This window comes from Crocodylus porosus, unplaced genomic scaffold (genome assembly GCF_001723895.1).
Source record: "Crocodylus porosus isolate Cpor-Errol unplaced genomic scaffold, CroPor_comp1, whole genome shotgun sequence".
Classification (NCBI taxonomy): Eukaryota; Metazoa; Chordata; order Crocodylia; family Crocodylidae; genus Crocodylus; species Crocodylus porosus.
Window position 1 is genome coordinate 45,348,792 of NW_017728950.1, and position 10,158 is coordinate 45,358,949.

Genomic DNA, 10,158 nt, shown 5'->3' on the forward strand with positions numbered 1-10,158 from the left:
ATCTCAAGTACGTAGCGGGTAGAAGAAGAATGGATGCGTCCAATACCTGCATATATGTGCGCAAAGAAATGATTGAGGGTAAGTTGAATCAAAGTAATATGAGCCAGCCTTCCAGAATAAGAAAACTGCTTGCCCATGGCACTCCTGACACCTTTCATTTTAAAAAAGTAAAGATTTAGAAAGACCTTGCTAGCTGCTTCAGCAAAGTTGGCAAGGATTAGGGGAAATGAAATACCTACTCATTCCTAATGGCAAGGATTCAAGCATGCTAGCAGGGCAGTGTGAAGAACCAGGAGTGCCACTAACAGGAACATCAGCAGAATCAATTCCCCGCACTTTATAAAACCAAACAACACTTTAATAAACATTTACAAATGAAAGAAAGAAAGGAAGAAAGCCCCCAAACATTGCTACAAAATATTACAAACCCAACACAAAAACATCAGTCAGGGACAAAAAATGGTAACATGCTGATCACATCACCAGCTTCAGTCTCAATTCTGTCATAAACCCATTTTCTATTACAGCGACATTCAGGTCCACATTTGTTGGAATTGCATTTAGGACATGGATAAAAGCAACCCAGACAGTTCTTCTCCAGGCAGTCACACAAATCCATATTATTACAGAGAAGCCTACCATGTTTGTCGTACTTCTTCATAGTCCTGTAAGAGAAAAAAGTGATTCTCAGAGAACATTTTAACCTGTTCAGTAATAGAAGCAAACTAATATTGAAAAATCTACACAGGAACAAATATTTCCTTCTGACACCCTTTCAGTGAGATACCAGCATTAGTTTCTGACAGTAATGGACAATAGAATTAAGATGTGCGTGTGCCAGAGGAATAAGTCAAACTTCTGTTACACTACACAAAGAAAGTGAACACAAAGTTTTCTCAGGTAAACATTTACCTTTGAAAACTTTACACATAAGAGTATGGAAAAATATTAATTCATTTTTGCATTTTGGGAATATTCAGCAAACAATAGAAGAGCAATTTAATAAAAACAAGCAAACATAACACATCAAAGGTATCATCTTACTTGTGTTTATAAAAAAATTCTTGGTTCAGTTTTGACATACGGGCTTTCTTTCTCTGTTCTCTAGTTTCAGGGTTGAAGTCAGCTACTTGAGGTCCTGGGTTTTGAAATGCTAAGCATTTCAGTTGCTTCTCTATTTGCTGCTATGAACAAAGAAAGAAAGGATTATAAACTGACACAGACCTTTACTATCTTATAATTATTATTACAACCAGTATTCTTCTCAATTTTAAAGGCCACAGGAATTAGGATATAAGACAAAAATCTAGCCTATGTTACTTAAAAATATACCATTCAGGAATTAATTTTGTAACCAATTATTCCCTAGGCCAAAATGACAAGCTTATAGAGAAGGGCATGGCCCACAGTCTCCAACTCTGGGCAAATGCAAAAGCAGAGAAAGGAGATAGGAAACAGGTGTTAAACATGTGAGCATGGCTGAGACAACTGGCATCTCCTAACCACAGTAGATTTCTTCTTGTAGATGTACCATGCATGCTTTGCCTGTAAACAGTGTTAGACCTTTGCTGCGGGCAGAATCAGCAGTGGCCAGCGGTGATCAGGGACCACCCGCAGATGCCACCAGAAGTATCAGAAGCGAGGGAGGCAGGATAGCAAGCGGCGACCACCTGCAGGCACTGCCAGCAGTGTTGGCAGCACTTTTTGCAGGGGGTGCATGTGCACCCGCATGCACCCCTACATGTCACCAATGAGCTTAGGACTTGTGAGGATGCTTGCAGACATGTAAAAAAAAAAGGTACTTTACTTTAAACTCAGTTCATTCCTGTGCCAAGCCCCACGCATGCCCAGAGGAGGCAGCACCTTAGCTGTACCTGGCCCTCCTGACATCTGTATAGATCAGGCGCTTTAGTGGGGCTTTTTTGGTGCTTTTATCTAGTAGCTGATTGAATCAGCTTTAGCTAAAACAGCAAAAAGCCCTGCTGAAGCTCCTGATCTATACAGATGCTGCAGAACTGGGCTGAAGTAATGCACTGCTTCTTCTGGTAAAGTGCAGTCTTTTAGGGGTTTTTTTTAATGTCTGCCAGCAGCTGTCTAAGCTAGGGACACATTATAAATGGCAGCTGACTGAGGCATTGCATTTTCTGAAATATTTTCATGGTGCAGTGCTGTTTCAATTCCGGTTTTCCTCTGAATCAGGAGTTTCAAAAGAGAAGTTCTAACAGACCAGAACTGCTGAAAGATTATTTGACTTTCTGCCTTCTGGTAATACATCCTTTCAAGCAACATGTTGCCTGAGGCCTTTCAACTCTTTCCCTGTGTTGCACAATGCCTACCAACTACCCACTAGCTTTCCTCTGTGTTGAGCTAGTTTTTCTGATTTGTCCAAGCCTTCATCTCTATTCCCCTGGCTCTTCTCCCAAGTCTCCTCATCTCTTCCCAAAGACTTCAATTTTACATTCTTCAACTTGCAGTTTCCTAGACAGTTCTAACAATATGATTGTGCATCCTCAAAGTCTGAAAAAATGTAATACGTACACTGTATCCTGATAATTTTTTTTTGCTCATTAGCAGAAATATTTTTTAACATTAAAAATAAAACAAAGAGCCAATAAAGTACAAAATGTGCTACTGACTTCAAGATCCAGTCAACTAATGCGAAAGAAAATACTGTAATTGTACTAACCTCATCTGGATCGGTCCTTCTAAACTCTTATCTGCCTCTGTTCCCTCAGCTCCCCAGTTTCTTCTTCTATCAAGAAGAAACTGGGGTCAAGGAAAAGGTACAGAAGAATCATGAATGCAGGAAAAAGCAGTCACAGTATTGAAGAGCATGAAGAAGAGCATAAAGAAGAGTGGAGGAGCCCAAGTAAATATATTCAGGAAGACAGAGAGAATTTCAGCAGGAGGGAGAGAGATTCTCTTATACTACTGTTAGAATTTACAATGGATTGAAACTGCTGAACAGATTCTGGGCTTAAGAAGTAGACACCTTATTCTCCTAGGTCTTTGCTATCGTTTACACCTGTGCAATGCAGGTGCAATGTGAGCATAAAATGTGACTGTAATTGAGTCTGGGGTTTATTGTAAAATTTCTGTGTTAACTATGTTTGTGCTGTAATGTTGTGTGTCTCAGTTTCCCCTCGCTAACATTGGGAAAAATGCACTATAGATAACAGCAAAGCCAGAGTCTTTGGCCTATTGACAGAAGGCACATCCATCTACAGAGATCTGAACAGTTTTGTTGATGCTTCAGCAAAGCTGGGGATTGCAAGTAACACCCTGGAGGCATCCAGGGGAAAGAGAGAAATAAACATGACAGTGGATGCAGTAGGGATGGACAAGCAGGGTGTTGACTGAAGGCCTGAAGATAGAGACTAGCAGAGTAGTTTCAGACTCTAGAACTGCATGACTGAATGTGAACAGCTGAGTCGCTCTGGGCTCCTCAGGGCTGCTGCATGAGCTGGACTGGGAACACAGAAACTGCTTAACCCTTTGGAGGGAGCAAGACCTTCTTGCTATGTGGTTTTTGCCCCAGTAAATGTTTTTATTGACAAGAACTGTTATTTTGGCTGCTTGGAACTTTGTGTTGCACTAGTTCTTCTCAACCAGTCATGTCCCTCCCAGGAAATAAAGTCATGTCCCCCCAGGAACTGAATTGGAAGCTAGATCTTTGAGTCAGGGCTGTGGAATAACCAGGAGGACTGCAGACCAAGAGACCAGGTTGGCTTCAGGGGCCACTCTCAAGTTAGGGACAGACATTCAAAAATCTTGAGCCTGAATTGATTCAGTCTTTGCATGCTAATCTAACCTGGCTAGGTTAAATCAGTTTTGTAACTAGACAGACATCCCAGAAATTCAGGCCCACGCCTGTAGTAGCTGAGAGGGGTGTGGCCAGGCTCTGGCAGGATGCGTAATTAGCCCAGCAGGGAACTGATAAGTGTTTATCACCCAATTAAGAAAACAACAGAGGGACATTACCAGCTACATGTTGATTCTGCCTGTTGATTCAGCACCCACTGGACTGTAGCCAGCAGGTGGCCTGCTAGCTAATACACAGACACCTCTCCATAAGGCAGAGGGGAGGGGGGAATTCCTGCTTAGCAGGGAGTGGTGAGGGGAGGGAGAAAGCAGCCTGCAGTCTCTGAAGCTGCAGCCAGGAAGCAGAAGGGAGGGGCCAGCCATGCTGTGGAACAGAGACCCCACCCAGCCCAGAGAGCATGCCAAGATGCTGGGGGTGTCTGGTTTATCTTAAACCAGGAAGGGGTCTGGGACAGACATTGCATAAACCAGTTTGAGCCAGGTCAGTTAAGTCTGATACTACATTCAACCAGGTTTATCTCAAACCAGTTTCAGCCATTCTAAAACTGGTTTATGTGCACTGAACATCTGTTCTGTTCTGGATTTAAACCAGTTTCTGATCACTTCAACCAGTTTATGTGTAACGTCTGTTCCTAGCCTCAGAGACCAGACAAGCCTGGAGTGGTCTTCAGCAAGTACCCTCATGGGGGGGGGGGTGTTGGGGGGGCTAAAATGTTAAACACAAGGGACATTTGACAAAGCTTAGGGTAGAAATAATTACAAGGATATCTTCCTATCAAGAGGACCGTCCTAATTATGTTCTTCCTCCCTAGCTAATACTCTGAAGGGCCACAGATCCTCTATTTGCTACCTACACTTAATTGACTGCATGGTCCCTCATTTACTGTTTGCTGTTACTGACACATATTTGCCCCAGTTTTTTCTTTGTACAAAAAATCTGCAACAGTCACAAGCACCATGACTGGTAAAACAGTCATACCAGCTGCTTCTGTGTTATTGGACAATCCCTGGCAGCAGTAGCAGTTGCTTTTGCAGGTGCCTCCTGGGTAGAAGTGTTTTTCTCAGTACAGTTTTCTTCCACATGATCACTCATTTCAAAATGCTGCAAATAAAAATGAAAAAACCTTAGGATGTTAAAGACAGGTGAGAAAACCACAGATTTATTAGGGGAAGCTAATCAAGCTTTTAAATTGGCCAGTTATATCCAGATTCTGAACCTATATAGCTTAGGGGGAAAATGTGATTCAGTATCAACTGAGATTGTAAATGTTATTAAAACTCTTAAGTTATCAAAAGCCAAGCTATCATTAATAAGCTGAAATAAAAATGACTCATATGAGAAAGGGCTGTTGGTTAGAGCTGTGTTGGTCTAAGGACACAGACAGAAAAGGTTCTTTGGGTAAATGTGATACCTTTTATTAGATCAACAAGTAGTTGGAAAAATTGTTCTTTACAAACTTTCAGGCACAAACACCCCTCTTCAGGCATAGGAGAAGTTGTTTGTGCCTGAAAGTTTGTAAAGAACATTTTTTCCAACTATTTAGTTGGTTTAATAAAAGACATCACATTTACGCAAAGAACCTTGTCTGCCTTGTTCAGTGAAGGACATTGCTCACACCTAATTTGCAAGCTTATTTAATAACAGCTTGATTTAAGAGAGCATTAGGACCACAGGTTATTACTTTTAATTGCAGATATGTAATAGTTCAGCAGAAAGAGCAGGACACAGTGGGCATATCTTCACATGCATTTACTACGGCCTAGATTTATTGCGCAGTAAGATAAGCCAGAGTGAGGGTTTTTGGGTAGGTGTCTACACATGCAGGGATCAGATTTGCTCCCAAATCCCTGAGACCCTGCAATAGGCCCCTGTGGCCACCAGGGGGAACTCTAGGCTCTGGCTGCAGCACCCAGCAGCCATCTTTACAGCCGACTGTGCTCTCTGCTCTCTGGCCAGCCTCTTTCTTGCCCAGGAGCAATATGCCAAGAACAGAGGCAGCACATGGCAGCTCTCTCTGTGGCCACTCTGCCTCCCTACACTATAGCTACTCCAGCCCCTGGCCCTAGCAGCAACAACCAGTGCCTGGCAATCCTGCTGGCCACAATTGCCCTGCTGGCCCGCCATGCCAACTGCCACCTGGCCCACAGCCATCTTGCCCTGCCTGGCTCCCCAAGACCAGCAACCGCCTGCCCGCCTGAAGTGTGCCATCCCAGGGCTACTGCCAGGGATGTCAACAAGGCAGGTGGGCAGGCGCCACCAGAGCTGCCATCGCCTTCCCTGCCACCTCTGGACCCTCTGGGCCAGCCAGCACTGGTGGCTGCATGTCATCCAGAAGACCTGGGATGATGAGCAGTGGCAGGACAGCTTGCATATAACCCAGGCCACCTTCTGGGACCTGCTTCAGCAGCTCCAGACCCACCTGAAGTAGCAGGACACTGGTATGCACCTGGCCCTCCCTGCCAACACTTAGCTGGCCTCTGTGTTGCTGAAGCTGGCCATGCCCACCAGCCTCCAGTATGTCAGACACCTGCTTGGCATGGGCAAGACCACTGCCGGGGAGGCAGTCCTGGAGGTGTGTGGGGCCCTCCAGGGCATGCTGGGGCACACTGTGCTCCGTGTCCATGGCCCGCTGGCAGTCGTGGCAGGATTCCATGCACTGGGATTCCCACAGTGCATGGGGGCCCTGGATGGGATCCATATCCCAGTCACCTGCCTACCCCACGAAGACTGATCCTATTACAGCTGCAGGGGATTTCACTCCATGGTCCTGCAGGCTGTTGTGGACCACCAGGGCAACTTCACCTACATGAGTGCTGGCTAGGTAGGCAGCACCCATGATGCCCACATGTTTTGGAACTCTGGCCTAGTGGGACTGGTGGAGAGTGGGCACTTTGCACTGGGGGTGCCAGATCTACAGCTGGGCACCATCATGGCCCTGCCCCTGCTCATCAGGGACCCTGCCTGCCTGCTTCTGCCCTGGCTGATGTGGCCCTACCAGCCACCTGGACCCCCACCAGGCTCACTTTAATGGTGCCTGGGCTGGACCCATGCCCTGGTCAAGTGTGCTTTTGGCCCTGCTGCACATAGACCCCCTTTCCCATGCCCACCCCAGCTCTACTCTCATTGTAGACATGTATCTGTACAAGTCTTTATTCCCCTCACATCACACCCCTCCACCCCCCTTAACACACAGAGCCCCTTCCCTCTCCATCTCATTCAAACAGAGCCCCTCCAACACCCTCACCCACCAACAATAAAAAATCCTCTTCCCTGTGCAAACTATTTACAAAGTGGGTTATTTTGGTGTCCTGGAGTGGGGGACTATGGGGTGGAGGCACCCAGGGGGCAGAGCCTGAGGGCAGGCAGCTACGACCCTGATCTCTGGCCATTCCCCCACTGGTGCAGATGATGTGGCGCATGCAGGGGGCTCGCCTCAGGGTGATGGCAGCCTCTGGTCCTCTGATGCAGGTAACTCCTCCTCTGCCAGGGGCTTTCTGTAGCTGCTTCTGTGCCCATGTGGAACTGGGATGAGCAGTGGGCCTAGGCCAGGGGGCTGGGTAGTGGCGGTGGATTTTGCTGGTTGAAGGTGGTGTAGGACCTCCTCCCAGGCCCAGGCAAGGGCCTGCTGCAGGGTGGTAGGCAGCTGCCAGGGGGCCTACAGGGCTAGGGACAGGAGTCGGGTAGCAAGCAGCATGAACATGACCACCAGGTCCTGAAGGATAGTGTTTTGCTCTTACAGGACCTCAAGCTGCTCGTACTCCAAGGCCAGAAGCTCAGCTTAGAACTTCCAATCCATCTGGTCCCGTGCATCCACACAGGTAATGTCCTCCAGACCCATGCGTCCTCCTTCTACTCCTCCAAGATGGCCACGAGCCACTGGAGGAGGAGGGTGCAGTCCATGATGTACCTCTGGTGAAGCTGGTGCATCTGGAGAGCTAAAGCAGTGGACAATAGTGACCCTGAGGCAGCATCTCCACTGGCCATGGGGACCTCTCCCCCATGTCCAGATGCTGGACCTGCAGAGCCATGAGACATAATTCTTTTGTGAGCATTTGCAACATTTCAGAGATAAGATTCTCTGCACGAGGGGCCATGTGCTGCCCAGCCTCAGATCAGGGGTCAGCCATGCACATGTGCCAAGGAACCATGGTAAATTGGGCTGGGTAGGCCTGGACCCAGGTGGCCACCAGCCAAGCCCCCTGTCCCTGCATGCTCCCCTGGGGCTGCTGGCTGCAGGAAGCCTGCCTCCCTTGCCCCATTCCCAGGGCAGGACAAGCCAGGCTGCTGACAACACCTGCTGCTGTGATTCCAGACCCCCCTCCCACCTCTCCCACTGCAGGCCAGCCACTCTGCTATGCTGCTGCCCAGCCCACACCACCCAGGCTCGGGGCATACAGGTCTCCCAGACAACTGGGGTAAGGAGCTGGCCCACTCCTGCCCTTCCCACAGAGAGCTTCTCTGGGGAGGTGCCCCAGAGCCAGTTCTCTACTGCACTGCCACTGCACCCCAAGCATGCCCCTGCTGCATGTATCCTAGGCAGTGCACAATGTGGTGTTTGTGTGGGCCCACTATGCCCTGTTGATGATGATCCTTATGGTGCCCTGGGCACACCTGCACTCCTGGTTTGAAAACCTGAGCTTCAACAGTGCAAGGGACAAACCCATGGTGCCCCACAATCTTCACTGCTGCCTAGAGGACTACCTATGGCAGCATTAAATGTCCCTGCCCTCCATTGCTGAGGAGGAGATTGTCACCAGCATCAACACATTCCTCAGGGTATGACAGGCCTGTGCAGGCACACAAGCTGCTCAATAAAATTGTGTACTGTGTCCCACCTCTCTGTGTGCTATGCGGGGGAACCGGGGGCCAGTGGAGTGCAGGTGGGCCAGGAGAGGGGGAGTTGCATGGGTCAGGTCCAGGGAGAGCCCTCCCCACAGTGCACAGCTTACCACATATCCAGGCCTGGTGTGGTTGGTGGCTCAGTGCAGTCCTCCCAGTTGGTGAAGGTGTGTAGCTGCACCCCATGTGCATGAGGCATGGTTTGCAGGTGCCTGGCTGGGGGCTTCCCCAAGGAAGGAGCTGGTGCTTCCGGCAGCTGGCAGTGTCATGGCCAGCCATTCCTCATGGCTGGCCCTGGGGCTGCACAGCTAGTAAGGAAGGTCCTGGCCAGGGCTCACCAAGCTGCTGATAGAGGCTGCAGCTGTTGAGCTAGGCGGAACAAGGCAACAGCTGCCAGCAGCACCCAGAGCAAAGGCGCAGCATGGGATGGTCAGCTGGATGGCAAAGGCCCCACAGCATCTGCAGACACAGGGTAGACTGCAGGGGTGTGCTGCTGGCAGGTGGTGCTGGCACTGCAGCCAAAAGCTGTCTGAAGGTGGCCCTGAGGGGCTGACAGAGTTGGGCAAGGGATGCAACACCCTTCAGCATGCAGGTGGGCCTGATGGCACTGTCCTGGCAGCCGCAAGGCAGGGCAGTGCCAGGCAGCACTGCTGGGGTACTGGCAGGCATACATAGCAGGGCTGTGGCCTGTCCAGGGGGATACACAAGGCCTGCAGTGCCCTCAGGCTGTGTGTGTTGTGTACCCCAGGGCACAAACTGTCTGCAAGCTATAAAAGAGGCCATAGGGGCAGCCCAGCCCAGCTCTGGGGCAGGAGGCCATAGGGGCAGCCCAGCCCAGCCCAGCTCTGGAGCAAGAGACAGTGGTGGTGCATGGGGTTGCATGTGTACCCCCTGAGAGTGCTGGTGCACACCCTGTCAGCCAGCATTCCTGGGCAGGGGTGAGGCGCTGGTGCCCTCCCTGAGAGTGCTGGCTAGTGAGTGGGACACCAGAAAAAGTGGTCCCCCTGCAGCTGGAAGTGCCAGCGGTGTGCTGCTACCACTTGCAGGTCAGCAGGATTGGCCACAGAGGGACCCCGCCCCGGTTGGCGGGATTGGCCATGGGGGAAACCCCCAGTCACTGACTGTTTTCTGGGGGGGAGGGGGCAAGTGCCCCCCTGACTCAGGAGGCACTAGTTGCAGGCAGGCAGGAGAGACACCTTGCCTGCAGCCCTGGGGCTGGCCTCAGGCTGGCTCCCTAGTGGCTGGGTAGACCTGCAAGCAAACTTGCTCCCAGGTCGTGTCTACACATGAGTTACTGTGCATTAACTAACTGCAATTCAATTTGATACCTGCAAATGCAGGTAGGAAATTTAATCACAATTAAGGGTTTTTACTGTGGAGTAAATGCATGCATGTGTAGATGTGTGAGCTTACTGCACAGTAAACTAGGATACTGCACAGTAACCTGTCTTGTGTAGGTGCACCCAGTAGTTACCAGCTGCCCAGTCCTGGCCACA

The 10,158-nt window shown here is 49.5% G+C and overlaps 1 protein-coding gene across 1 annotated transcript; it reads right to left on the reverse strand.

The window, feature by feature from the left end:
* Nucleotides 1–403: 403 nt before the first annotated feature.
* ARL14EPL (ADP ribosylation factor like GTPase 14 effector protein like) lies at nt 404–6,659 on the reverse strand. The gene is made up of 4 exons (XM_019554734.1): nt 6,564–6,659; nt 4,802–4,924; nt 1,045–1,184; nt 404–665 (listed from the first exon to the last, which is right to left on the reverse strand). Exons 1-4 carry the CDS (start codon nt 6,657–6,659, stop codon nt 443–445), a joined length of 582 nt encoding a protein of 193 aa, XP_019410279.1. The 3' UTR covers nt 404–442.
* Nucleotides 6,660–10,158: the final 3,499 nt, after the last annotated feature.